The 14,362-nt window shown below is 35.1% G+C and overlaps 1 protein-coding gene across 2 annotated transcripts in view; it reads right to left on the bottom strand.

Moving 5' to 3' along the window:
* The window catches only part of efna5.S (ephrin A5 S homeolog), a 286,728-nt gene that overhangs the window by 20,464 nt on the left and 251,902 nt on the right, over positions 1-14,362 (bottom strand). For both annotated transcript variants that reach the window (XM_041580446.1, XM_018244333.2), the window contains exon 2: positions 11,926-12,218. In XM_041580446.1, coding sequence (XP_041436380.1) covers positions 11,926-12,218 — 293 coding nt within the window. The remainder of the gene's footprint in view (positions 1-11,925; positions 12,219-14,362) is intronic.

The raw sequence follows: 14,362 nt of genomic DNA, 5'->3' as shown, positions 1-14,362 counted from the left end.
TAATAATGCTCAGCAATGGTAAAAGGACTGTGTTTGCTTCAGAAACACAAATATAATTTGTTCATGTCCGAAAAATGGAGAAAAGGCACAGGATACAACAGCAGATAACAGATAAAACACCTGTATTCTACAGGGCTTATCTACAGCAACTTGTTTATATAAAATATTAAGTTTCTAAAGCAAACTCATAACTTTAACCAGTGCAGGGAAACAGTAAATGATATTGTAATTGTAATTACTTTGATACACTTTCATTTTTGGTGTTATTGTTCCTTTAATATCTATATTGTCAATAGCTGCTAATGATGGGATGGGCACATCACTTTTTCCCCTGCAATAGTATGGCAGTTTACTGGCTTGCTATTCATACATGAAGAGTCTCACTCCTTAGTAGAATGTGATTGTTTCAGCTCTAATTATGTTAATTATATTATATTCATTATATTCTGGTTTGCCAGCAAGTGTCTGAGCTTGTCCCTGCCCCAAAGGTGGGAATCTGTAATTATTTCAATAAAACTGCCTTTAATTATCCTGTGAAAACATAAGAAAACGATTCAAGATATTTTGAATTCCAGTGGCCCTTAAAGGAGAAAGAAAAGTTAAAAACGAAGTAAGCTTTATCAGAGAGGTCAAAGTAATGCTGCTCTGAGTCCTCTGTCAAAAGATACACCACATTTTTTCTTTCTATTGTGTACACATGGGCTTCTGTATCAGACTTTCTTCTTTCATCTTAAACCTCCAGGGCATGAGCTTGAACATGCTTAGTTTGCTCCTCTCCCTCCTTTCTCCCTCTTCCTGATGTAATCTGAGCCAAGAGCTATGAGTGAGCAGGGAGAGACTCATGCAGGAAGTGATGTCACACCAAGCGCATATGGCAGCTGCTATCCTAAACAAACAGTGCGACCTAGAGCTGTTTTTCAGGTATGGTAAAACATTCTACAGAATACATATAGCATTCTAGTTTTCACTATTGTGGCTAATTTATTTGCAATAAACTGCCTTGGTAATTTCCTTCTCCTTAAATAGAAAATAGTATAAATCTAGAGCAGAGGCATTTTGTTCTGGAACAGAAAAGGTTATATTAATGTCTTGTGTATGAGAATAAATGTTACAAACAGTTATCACTTGAAAAAAAACATGCTGGGTCCTGATACTCAAATTACATTTCTACATATTCATAGGAACACATGAAATTACTTGTATTGGATCAATCCCCCATAGACAGTTTATTAAATTCACGCTACTTCTTTTTGGGGACGAGATATAGCTCTGCGTTGCAGCTGGACTCTAGCAACCACAAAAATTCAGAATACTGGAGAAAAGATTTCTTCTGAAATGTGCCAGTTTTTAATATTTTCCTGACAGTGAGGAAAGTGTTGGTAACTGCGTGTAGGGGATCAGCCAAATCCTTCCCCTGTTTTTCTGTCTGTGACATCATCCAGCCCAGTTACAGGCTGAGAGCCACCCAATTGGCTGGGTACCCCAGTGCATCCTTGGGAGAGGGGGAGATCCTGACTTTGGAGCCAAATGTACAGGGTTTCCGACAGAGCTTATAAAGGGATCCATGCTGCAGCATCCAGAGAGATCCAGAATTCCAGATCTGTGTGACAGTGCAGCTTGAAAGGATTTTCTAGAGAGAAGGAAAAGGAAAGGGCTGTATTTTGCTAGTTTCTATCTCCTGCCTGTGGATACTTTGGCCACTGTGTGTTTCCCTAGGGTGAGGACAGATCTTGCTCGTGTACCTGCCACACAGGAGTGGCTACTACTTTTAAAGGGAAAAGTACCTTGGGGCAGATAGCGCTACCTGGGGACATAAGAGCTCCTGGGGAAAGGACATTGAACTGACCGGATTTATTCTGCATTTATCCACCCAGTGTGGAGTGTGGGACTGTGGCAGCGGTTGATCGTGTTTTCTTTGGAAAAAATGCACTTGTGAGGGGACATGATTACAGTTTACAAGTACATTAGAGGACATTATAGATAAATAGCAGGGGACCTTTTTACTCATAAAGAGGGTACCAGAGGCCACCCCTTTAAACTAGAAGAAAAGAACTTTAATTTGAAGCAACGTAGGGGGTTCTTCACAGTGAGGACAGTGAGGTTGTAGAATGCACTGCCGGGTGATGTTGTGATGGCTGATTCAGTTAATGCCTTTAAGAATGGCTTGGATGACTTTTTGGACAGACTATTGTGATACTAAATTCTATAGTTAGTATAGGTATGGGTATATATAATTTATGTGAAAGTAGGGAGGGGTGTGTGTATGGATGCTGGGTTTTCATTTGGAGGGGTTGAACTTGATGGACTTTGTCTTTTTTCAAACAAATTTAACTATGTAACTATATATACAGTTTTACATAAAGTTTAAATATGTTTTACTGCAAACTGTGTGTGTTTTATTTTTCCTAGTGGAAATGTCCCTCAGTGTTCCCTAGGTGGAGGCACTGCGCTGTAAATCCCAGTTCCCAGTACTTTTCATATGCAAAAGGGACTCAGGGCCCTGAATCTGCAAGGGTTAATTGCTATTTAAAGAGATGGTAACCAAATTAGGGTTATATGTGCTAAAATTATTTTTATTGAGGGTTAAGTTACATTTAATTTAGCGTAGGGCTGGGAGCAAAGTGCAATAAGAATCCAGAAAGAAAATATGACAGTAAATTGTTAAAAACTTTTAAGTAATCTTGAGCCTGAGAAAGGCATTTAATTTATATTCTAACAAAAAAACTAGTGTATTTTAACAAAAATATAATGGCTGGCTGAGTTACTTATTTCAACTGTGTAACATCTCTAGAATGTTCTCTGCTCCTTTGGTAGAAAAAAATCAAATCTGCATTACAGAGCTCCCCATGGTAAAATCCTTTTGAGAAAAGTTCCAAGTAACTCATCACCGTAAGGTATAGCTATTCAATTTATCAGAATATATGACTTATCTTACAGAGAAAGAATATTATTAGAAAATCCACTGCTTACCACTCGTTGTTATCTATCTGAAATAATCCTTTCACTAAACAAGAGCCTTAAACCCTCTTGACATGTGTAAAATAACTTGACTTTTCAATTCGATACAGAGACACACAGCACATAAGCAATATGTGCACTTGAAAGTTGAATGTGCTGCCACACAGTTAAAGAGATTAAACTTTTAGCAGTTTTTTTTTTATTTTTAGACTCACTCAGATACTTTTATATGATACCTTTCCAATTGTTTATGATGTATCATTAAAGCCACTTGTATCTATTATGTAAAGTCTAAAATAGAATAAGGCTAGAAATGCTGTATTTTGTATACTAAATATAAACATGAACTTACTGCACCACAAGCCTAATCAAACAAATAATTGATGCTTTCAAAGTTGGCTACAGGGGGTCACCATCTTGTAACTTTGTTAAACATCTTTGCAAGACTAAGACTAAGTGCACATGCTAAGTGTGGTCTGGGCTGCTTAGGGATCATCATAAACAAAGCTGCTTGAGTTCTGCATGGCTGGTAAGTAAGCCGTGGGCTCCCCCTGCTGTTCATAAGTATGATTGTTTCCCTGCTCAGCAGTTAGGGACCGTCTGACAATTCCTATCCACAGCAGTAAATGAAGGGAGAATTTTACTGCATACAGTCAGGTTTCTTATAAAAATGGTACACATTTTTTAATTAAAGTATATTGGAGATAGGTTTCTTTTTCATTAAAGAAAGTAAAAATGGTATTTTATTTTTTTGGCTTTACATGCCCTTTAACGACAATGATGAATACATGATATACCTCGAATATGACACGAGGGTTCACTATTTAGCAGGATTACACCAATACATAGCCTTTGGATCTTTCTGTAATTTTCATCTTCCTACCTTCAGTCTACTAGAAAATCATGTAAGTATTAAATAAACCCAATAGGCTGGCTTTGCTACCAGTTAGGATTAATTACTGTTTTACTATTACTGAGAAAAAGGAAATAATTTTTAAAGATTTTAATTAATTGGATTAAATGGAACCTATGGGAGACAGCCTTTCCATAATTCTGGACTTTCTGGATAACAGGTTTCTGGAAAATGGATACCATACCTTTATAGGTATAGGACCTGTTATCCAGAATGTTCAGGACCTTGGGTTTCCCGGATGATGGATCTTTCCGTAATTTGGATCGTCATACCTTAAGTCTACTAGAAAATCATGTAAATTTCATTTATAAACCGAATAGGCTGGTTTTGCCTCCAATAAGGATTAATTATATATTGGTTTGGATCAAGTACAAGGTACTGTTTTATTATTACAGAGAAAAGGGAAATCATTTTTAAAAACTGGGATTATTTCATTATAATGGAGTCTATGGGAGAAAGCCTTTCTGTAATTTGGAGCTGTCTGGATAAAGGATCATGTACACTCCTGTACTAGTGAAGGAATCCCAATATTAGCCAGGTTCAATTGATCCTTCAGCAGCCAGTTACATTAATTTGTGCCAATTCTATTATTTTGCATGAATACATGTGCCTAGTTGCATTACCCAATTACACTACTTTATGTCAAACTGTACCAATACCCAAAAAATAATAAATTTGATTTGCTACCAGTTAATTACTTGCCCACTCAAATGACTGTGTTTCCATCACTCTGCATCCACTGACATATTCAGCACAGGATCTCTTATCTGAAAACCTGTTATCCAGAAAGCTCTGATCGGCTCCATTTTATCCAAAAAAAATCCTTTTTTCACCGTAATAATAAAACTGTACAGTGTACTTGATCCAAACTAAGTTATTAATATTGACCCCTAATAGAACTGCCCTTGTTGCGTGTAAATGTGATCAGGACCTTAGATTATAAACCACTGGTGCAATGGTTGATGTATAATCTCAGAATAAATGTGTCTTCACTATATAAATAAAATGTTAACAAATTATAGAGTGGCAATAAAAAACAGTCTAAAACATATATAGGAGAATGACAAGAGTTTTAGTGGCATTCTCACCATTTCTAAAATTCTTAAATTCAGCAAGAACATATTATAGTTTTATACTTATAGCTTCTATAAGTATTTTTCCAAATTTGTATTTGTTTGAGAGGAATTGGATGTGTGCACTATTTGTCTAAAATGATTAAACAGAGAAGGTCAGATCTTAAAAGTCAATCACAAAGCAGATGTTCAAGCCAAATTAGACTTCCGATAAACGCTGGATCCAAGGAATAATGTACTTTCTGTGTCTGTTTGAACATTTCTCATACCTCTTGTATGAAATATGAACTAAACAACAAATGGCTAGTGTGCTGACCAGCACTGTGGCCTGTTCATGCCCCAGATGTTCAACACACCAGAAAACTCAACACTGATTGCTCGATAAGTCTTTGACAAAAGAAAGACAAATAGATGTATTGGTCTGAAAAGAAAAAAAAAATCTCTTTTGGAAAGATAGATTTTCCATGCATCTGGATTCCACATAGCACTTCAACCATGTAAACAGGCAATTTGTTCACTGACTGAAATTCTTTTTGGACCACAATAGAAACACAGAACAGGATGAGAACCTGAGCTTATAAATCTACAGAAGTGACAAATAATCAACTGCCAGATTTATTAACCAGAACTAAGGGGCTGATTTATCAACTGTGCGTAAATGTTACTGAATGGTGACAGTAACAGTTATTTTCCAGACTGGAAAAAAATAATTGTGCAAATCCTTTCTCCCTTCATTGAATTAGCATTGGGGAGCAAAGATTTAGAAGCGTTATAGTGCTGCATCCTATAGCAAACAATAGTGTTCAATTGGTAAAAGCAAACACATTCTCATGAAATGACATAGGTATCACCTTTGATAAATAAATACAAATACGTTTTTAAAAAATAATCAGGAAATTTTGATGATAGCATAATAACTACCTAGTTGATCTAGAATACAACCAGCCCTTATGGACAAATGTATCAACATTCGAATTTGTGTTATTTAAGAGGTTTTCCTGCTTTCACTACACTATATTTCTTTGAATACAAAAATTTTGTTTGAAAAAATTGGGTACAATTTTGAGAAATCTCAAATTCAAAAAGCTTGCATCAAAAAAAATGGTTTACATTTGCCATAGATGACTACCAATGTTTTACATTAGAACTTTACTAATTTTTTCACACTTTTTTATTGTACATATGGATTTTTGAAAGCATAATTCAAATGTCGTTACTCTAAAACTCAGAAATTTGATGAGTGCAAAAAATTTTAATTTGAACTTGGATAAATCACCCCTATATATATAAATGTGTGTTTCTAGAATTTCGTTAAAATAAAGAAAAGAGTAAAAGCAAAAATCAACAGAAATAATCTTATATTGCTAATTGTAAAATAAAAGTAGGATCTCCATAACTGTAGGAATTAAATTTTTTTAACATTTTGACACTCTCTCCACATCTGCTATGAAATATTGCATTAAGCTGGCCATAGATGCAAAGATCCAATCGTTTGAACCCTCGAACAATCAGACTTCCCCATCTCCCAACCTGCCACTAACCATTCAGATCAAATAAAGTAGTAAAAGAACAGATCAGCCGATGTTTTGCCCCTGACAGCAATCGTACCAAAGTTATGTCCAACAAAAGCTGGTGACAGTCTCCCACTGAAAAAAGTACAATCGGCAATACATGCAGAGATATTATCAGCAGCTGACAGAAATCTTTTAACCTGTCCAAACGACTGAAAAATGTCAGGACTCTCAACACACGGTCTGAAAAACGTACGATTCCTCGATTCGTACAATCGGATCATTGCGTCTATGGCCAACTTAAGACACCTGTTTATAATGGTGCAAAATTTGCTAATCTTCCAGACAGAGGTCAGGACTGGTAAGGCTGGATCTTACAGCATATCAAGGCAGATTGTTAACACGACTTTCAAGTTGTTACACAGACAAAATCTCTTTTCTGGCTTTGTACCATGGTAGAATTGTTAGTTTATAGCCAGCTAAAGAAAATGCAGATCAAGCAAATGCAGAAAAATTTCACTTAATATCCTGAGATTTAGGTCTCCAAGCATTAATTAAACATTCATTTTACCAATTCCCAGAAGATAGTCTGTACAAAAAAATGGCAGTTTGTTATATTACCATGTGTTTAACAATAGCATGAGGGAGAAGTAGAAAAAAAACAGGCAAAATGAACTACAGAAATAGAATACCCATGCTAGGATTTGTGGGAAAGCTTCTGATATATAAGATCATGTTCATGCTCTGGGGGCACATGGGCCACACCTTTGAATTTAATGGTACACCCTGGGAAATGGAAAGGGCATTAACATTGCTGAAAACTCTACTGCTCATCCAGTCTATAGTGTGGCTTCCTTATATCTATTACCTGTTGCACAAGCAGGTGGATGATTGAGGTGCAACCACAAAAGAGGGAAGATGCAACAATTGCCGGCCTGGTCTAGAAAACAAGATCTGTTCCTATGCATATCTAGTCTGTTATTAAAATGCAAACTATAAAGGTCATTAATGAGCACAAGTGCAGAAGAATAGTTACAATTTAAAGTTCAGATGGTGTCACTTCCGGCATTTGGGTCAAAGATGACATCTGTGCCAGATTCTTTAGATGCAGTTCTGCTGCACTTTTTGATACTTGCAACAGGGGTTCCCTGAATTATTTGGTACATTTACATTATGTACATTTCATCTGAACAGAGTGAGTGACGGGGTGCAAAGCGCAAGCAGTTGCATGCGTAATTACTTCCTATATCTTTACATAGACTTTGCAGAAAATTTATAAGCAAATTAATTAAAGAGTTTTGTGGAGGTTTTTAGATTTCTCTGCCAGAGCAATTGTGGCAAATCTATAAATATGTAGTTAAATAAGGAGCTATTTGCAGTATAAGAGGTCAGAAGACCTTGCTGTGACCATGATAAGGTTATTATTAATAACCTTAAAAAAAAAAAGGTTGACAAAAAGGTAGAGAGAAAGACAGAATAGAATAATTCAATGGGAAAAATGGTAAATGATCGCACAGTAATATACAGGTATGTATACATTATCCGGAAACCTGTTATTCAGAGTTAAGTAATTGCAGAAAAGGCCAACCTTCCATAGACTCCAATATAATCAAATGATTTTTTTTTTCTTCACTATAATACTAAAACAGTACCTTGTACTTGATCCCAACTAAGTTATAATTAATCTTATTGGAAGCAAAACCAGCCCATTGTGTTTATTTAATGTTTTCATGATTTTCTGGTAGACTTAAGGTATACAAATTATGGAAAAATCCGTTATCTGGAAAACCCCAGGTCCTGAGCATTTCAGATAAGAAGTCCCATACTTAAGTAAGTAAAAAAAAAAAGTCAAGTTCAAACCATAACAAAACTACTTCTGTTGCTGCTAGTGCAGATAAAAGAGTGTGGAATTTAAGCTACCCCCTTTTCAGCAAAGTACAGGTTCTGTTAGGTAACATTTAGAGCAGTTTTGTATTAAACAATGTAAGCCACACAAAGCATGCTGTAGTTGAACGCTCTCTATGGGAGGCTAGACAGTCACCTCTGACGGTTCTGTTGATTAACCTCTCTCAGGTTTCTTTTCAAAGAATCACATTGTCTTGTGCCTCCAATGTATAATTTTATCAAGGATAAAACAAATTATTCCTGCAAAGAACCCCTGAGCTCAGCTGGAATATACTGTAAAATGTGCATTTGTTTTTTCTTCTCGAATAAATTGTTGAAACTTTATAAAAGTGTCCATAATAACCATTTGGCTCCTTATGACAGCTAGTGAAGAAAATATCTTCCAGAAAGTGCTTTGGCAGACAGTCTGCTTGTTATTAAACCTGGAAAAACATTTATGAGTAATATAGATTACTAATTCCACATTTAATGCAGGGACGTGACAGATACTAATTTATATGGTTTAGCTTCATCTAGCAATAGCTATTGTTAAATAATGCTCACTGTGATATCTTAGAGCAGCATTCCTTTCACCAAAACTACCAAAGGTGTAGTCAGCCTCTCTAGTAATTCTGTATATATGACGTCTTTGAAATAAAAAACGTACTGTATGTATTCATAGTTTCAAAACATTAGAATAAAGCTGAGTCATATACAATGGACACTCATTCATTATGCTCAAATGGCTTGGTCTAAAGCCAAGATATGAAGACATTTGGAATATTTTCGACCTTTGCTTACAAAATGATTAAAAAAGGAAAGACAAAACAGAAAATATACGGCCACAACATAAATAAAAATCACATTTATTTAGTCAATCATTAAAGGGCTGCTAACTACCCCCTAAAATTAGTTTCAGACTAGTGGCGAGTCACGGAACACTTCTTGTCTACATTAAAATGTATGGAAAATGTAACAAAAGCTAAACCCTCTGGCTTAACACATTTCTGTACCTACCACCATTTTAGATCGTTATTAATTTTGGACTATATTGTAACAGGATGGTCACAACTGTATTTAATATATCATATAATTGCTAGCTCTTGCTGATAGTTAATGTTTGTATAACTAATAATATTAAATAATCAGGGCATGTTAAAGCTTGTTTTGCTAGATAATGATGATGATGAGTTTCAAACCTACTGTATATTCTTTCTATGCCTTAGATAAGTGGTTTTGGAGACTTTTATGGTTCAAGACACATTTTCAGGTTCTACATATATTATATAATATATATTATACATAAATATATAAAACTATTGGTGAATCAGCCATGGGACAATATTTCCAAGAATGTGATAACCTCTTTTCAACAAGTTTTAACTTTAAATGTCCCACCTATCTGATACAGATTCCAGGACTATATAGAATGGTAAATAATTGGCCTTCAAGCTAGGATCCCCATTTACTGTTCTGAGCCTCATTAAAGAGTCAGATCCACAGGTTGGGTCTTAGATTATATGTGGTTAGTTGCGATGTAAAGATATTGGGTACTACACATATAAATTCTGATTAAATTTTTGATTACTTTTGAAAGATGTCAGATCTACATGCATGCTCAACAAAGGCAGATTTCCTTTCTCCAGACCTCAATAATCCATTAGGGTCTTAGATCACCATAACAACACAAATATATGTCTTCCTAGCAAAGAAGTTAACCAAAGCATAGTATCACTCTGATTCTCAGGTCAGATTCAGGGGCCATGTATTGGGATTAAAAGAGGCTTAACTTCAACATTTTTCTGTCTAGTTGAAAAATACTCACACAGTTGCAGTTATATGGTATTTCCTTTTTCATGCATAAAATATATTAAAATTTTAAATTCAGTTAAACTATAAGACAAATACTAATAGAAAACCCCACTACCCCATTCTTTTCAAGAACGTAGGATTAGTTGGAGCATAACATTATACAACTCATGCTTTACAATAAGTCAGTAGCTATTTCAAGGAGTTCCAAAGTTTTTGCTTTCATAGAATTAACTGTAATAAACATTATTTGTTTAAATGACTGCTAAAGACAAGCAAGCATGGACAATTCACTAAAAGTGAAGTTAATGAATACAATGGTCTCAATGGCTGATTTCTTATTTAAATATTCTTTGAATCTTTTCTATAATAATAACAATATAAACTAATTAGAAACTGTTAGGTCTTCAAAATTATCTTAAGAACTGGTTGGTTTAATATAAAACAAAATGTATTTTATTTTATATTCAACATTATATTTAATTTAAAGCATAATAAAAGCCCAACCAGCACCAAAACAAAAATGATGCCTCATTCAAATATGTACATAATGGACACTTACCACCATTAAAGGCAGTACATTTACCCTGATGCAGTAACCCATAGCACCCAATAAGATGTTTGCTTTTCAACAGGTCACAAGTAAATCAGCCAATTGTTTTCTCTGGGTAACTGCATCTGGGCAATCTTAGTGTATTTTATTATCTTTTATTACAGAACACCATGACCACCATCAGTGGCATAATTAATGTTGAACATGCAAGAAATGCAGTTGACCTGAACCCACTGGATCCCAACCCACACCCAAACTAACCCAGTTAGCCATTGGTATCTACAGACCAAGACCTGACCCACCCGTCTAAGTTGTCACCAAAGCAAAGCAGTATCAATACCAACTACTAAATGAAGAACTGGGGTACAGTCAGAACAAAGTGGGGTGGGCAGAAGGAAGAGTTTGGCCCAGAACCCACCCACGGGGTAGCACCTGATTGTGATGTCGGCAATTACAATGAAATTCTTTGAAATGAAGCAGCACGGTGGGGGAAAACATGGTGAGTTGCACTGTAGTAAATGAGACATAAAATTTCTTAAAAATAATAGATGTGGATTTGTATAGTTATGTTAGTCCCATCCGAGCAAGGCAATTAATTATAATAAATCAAGTAAGAAATATATTTATAAAGTGCTCACCTAAGTACTTCTGCAATATTATTATATTATAAATGATATATTATAATATTATTTTTTCAAGACATTAGTACAATTTTAAGCTGCTAATATAATGAAACTTAAACAACAGTGTCACCTGCTTACCAGTTCTGCAGACCATCCTACAATGAGGAGACATTTTCAGACAAAAAAAGAGGAAAATTTCATTATGGTGCTCAGTTTAGGAAAGACCAGAAAACAACGCAGTTGACTTGAGAGAAGAAAAGACAGCTGTGGGATCTAGCTTATGCATTATAGGATGTTTTTCTTTTATAAGGCCCCCAGGCAAAGTTTGCCTGCTGAAACTATCTTAATGCTACCTTTAGAGATTGTCTATGTTTGTTGTTTAATGGGCTAAATATAGATTAAATTGAACTATATTAATTTAAAAATAAACACACAGCTGCACATGCATGAAAAGACAGAGTACTACTGGTTGTGAATAACTGTATATTTAATAGCACATTATAAAATACACTGTATTATCCCAAAGTCATCTAAATTATAGCATCAGTTAAAATAGAAATAACGGAAATTTAGATTCAAAGCCAGCGGAATAGGTACTCACATATATAATAATACTCCCGCCCTGGTCTGAATTCAAACCCTAATGAGAAGGGTGTGAAAAGCTGAAATTTTTCTGAAAACTTTAGTGGTCCATTAGAGGAGTGAGGGCGATTGCATTCCCATCTCTTGAAGCCTTTGGATGTATGATCACAGGAGCTGTAACCATCAAAATTCACCATGTACAAAACATAGCGCTCAGTTTTATCTTCAGGAACTGAGTCTTCATAATGAGGACAGAACACGTCTAGGTAGTCATTGATACAGACATCGATGTGGTAATCACCTCTCATGAACCTGTGAACACAGAAAGGATTGATTTAGAAATTATTCCATTGTATTATCTAGATGGAAAATAATTTTAGATGCATAATTTTAGAAGTTCCAAAACTAGCATGGATGGTCGCTACGAAAACAATGATAAAATGTCTGGATATTTTTACACCTTGTGTCTTACTTTTCTGCACCATTACAGATTGCCCATGCTTCAGGGGCCTTATTACCTACTGTATTGGTCTGTCTGTATGTCATTATTTACTGTAGCTACCATTTTGTATGCTTTTGTACCCTTTGTAAATGCAATAATAATAATAATCTATATATATGAACAGTTGGTTTGTTTGTGGACACCCCGATCCACCACAGTACCAATTTCACCAGTATACGTACACCCTCCTCTGAGTTTAGTTGCCATCATTTGCAATAATAATCTATATACTGTACACAGTTAATATATTCTGCTTTATTTTGCCATATCAAATATCAAGTCCTCATACTGGGTATGATGAAGAGAAATTTAGGGCACCATTAAAGGTAACATCAAAATATGAAAAGTACTCATGTGATTTCACATTTCAGTGATTTGTATCCAGCAGAGTAAAACAAACACAGCAGCATCTATTATCAAAGTTATAATTTCAGTGTAGTGGGTTTGATTATCTGTTCTAGCATCAGAAAATTTTTGTTGAATAAATCCACCCTATCCAACGTCTTAAAACAAAATGAGACTTTGGGGTTTTTTATGGTCTAAAGAACATCATAATATTTTACATGATATAAAATGGCCATTGGTTACCAGGGGTAGTCAATGGAAGAGAAAAGAAAATAACCTATGTATGTAAAATTAGGAAAATGTAAAACATTAAAAAAGCTAAAACATTAACTCTGCTTTATGAATAGTTGATATTTTTTTCATTGAAATGGAAAAGGGGTTTTAAATAATGATGTGAAATGTGAGTAAAAATACTGAGTAGCCTTAGTGAAAGCCGCACACGTATAAGGAAACAGGAAAATATCCATTTCCCCCTTTTGTCATCAACATTTCTACACCGTTGAGTCTATAACACATCTATTCATGAACTTCATATTTTTACATCTGCCTTGAGAATAGAAATGTCTACTCAGCCGTAAAAAAAAAAATACAAATATATTCACTGCAACAAGTCCTTTTTCACCTATTTTCTGTGATTTATGACGTTATGACAGCCATGTTTATTTTTTAACACACTGCTGGCACTCATTCCTCAAGAAACATACAAAGGAGTATAGCGTTTACAAGAAACATAGAAGCAATGCAGTTTGCCTGCCAAACTACACAGAAATGAATCCTGCAGTTTTATGATAAAAGGATTCTGGGATATGAATTAATAATGCTACAGTTAACCTGACAGCTTTGAACGCAAGCCAGGTGAGTGTTGTAGCCCAAGGTGCTAGCCCAAATGGATTTGCTCTTTAATTATTATAAAGCATTTTCAGACATGCAACAGAGGAGGATTAGCAAGTGTCATTTTGTGACATCTGACACTGATGTGCTTTGAATGATAAATTAGCATTTATACATGCAAGCCCACCCCGGTGCTTTGGGAAAAAGAAAAATAACCTGAAAAATAGTTCTGACAAGATATTGCCTTTCCAGCAGAACAAGAAAACGTTATGTAAAAAATGTGGGAAGAAAGAAACATCAAAACTTGTAATCATATTACATTTCAAAAGTATGATTAAAGATATACTCTTGTTTACTCATAGAAAGTGAATTACCTAAAGTTCAGGGTTCATTCCACTGCAAGAAACATTTTGCGTTTACCGTTCTTAGAGTAATATCATGTGTGCAAAGTTCAGCTTCAAGTTAATGAAACACAAAACTTATTAGATGAACCACAGACACCAGGAATGATATGTTTTATGTAATGTATTGTTCAAGCAAGTTCAGAATCCATCACATGAAATTGATGATACAATAACCTCTGCTCAATGACCTCCCCTGCTTTCAACTAATTGATCTTCCTCCACTGCTAGTCACAATAATAAAGCTGAAGTATAAACTGTGAGATGAAAGGGGTCGTGGCATATTCCCATTTGAGAGTTGACATCTGCAAGTTTTCTGGTGTTCAGCCTTTATAAAGAGGTGCAGACATTTCTTCTGAAACATCAAGACTTCAGCA

The sequence above is a fragment of the Xenopus laevis genome, chromosome 1S, assembly GCF_017654675.1.
Source record: "Xenopus laevis strain J_2021 chromosome 1S, Xenopus_laevis_v10.1, whole genome shotgun sequence".
Lineage (NCBI taxonomy): Eukaryota > Metazoa > Chordata > Amphibia > Anura > Pipidae > Xenopus > Xenopus laevis.
This window is presented reverse-complemented; position numbering and strand designations above follow the sequence as displayed.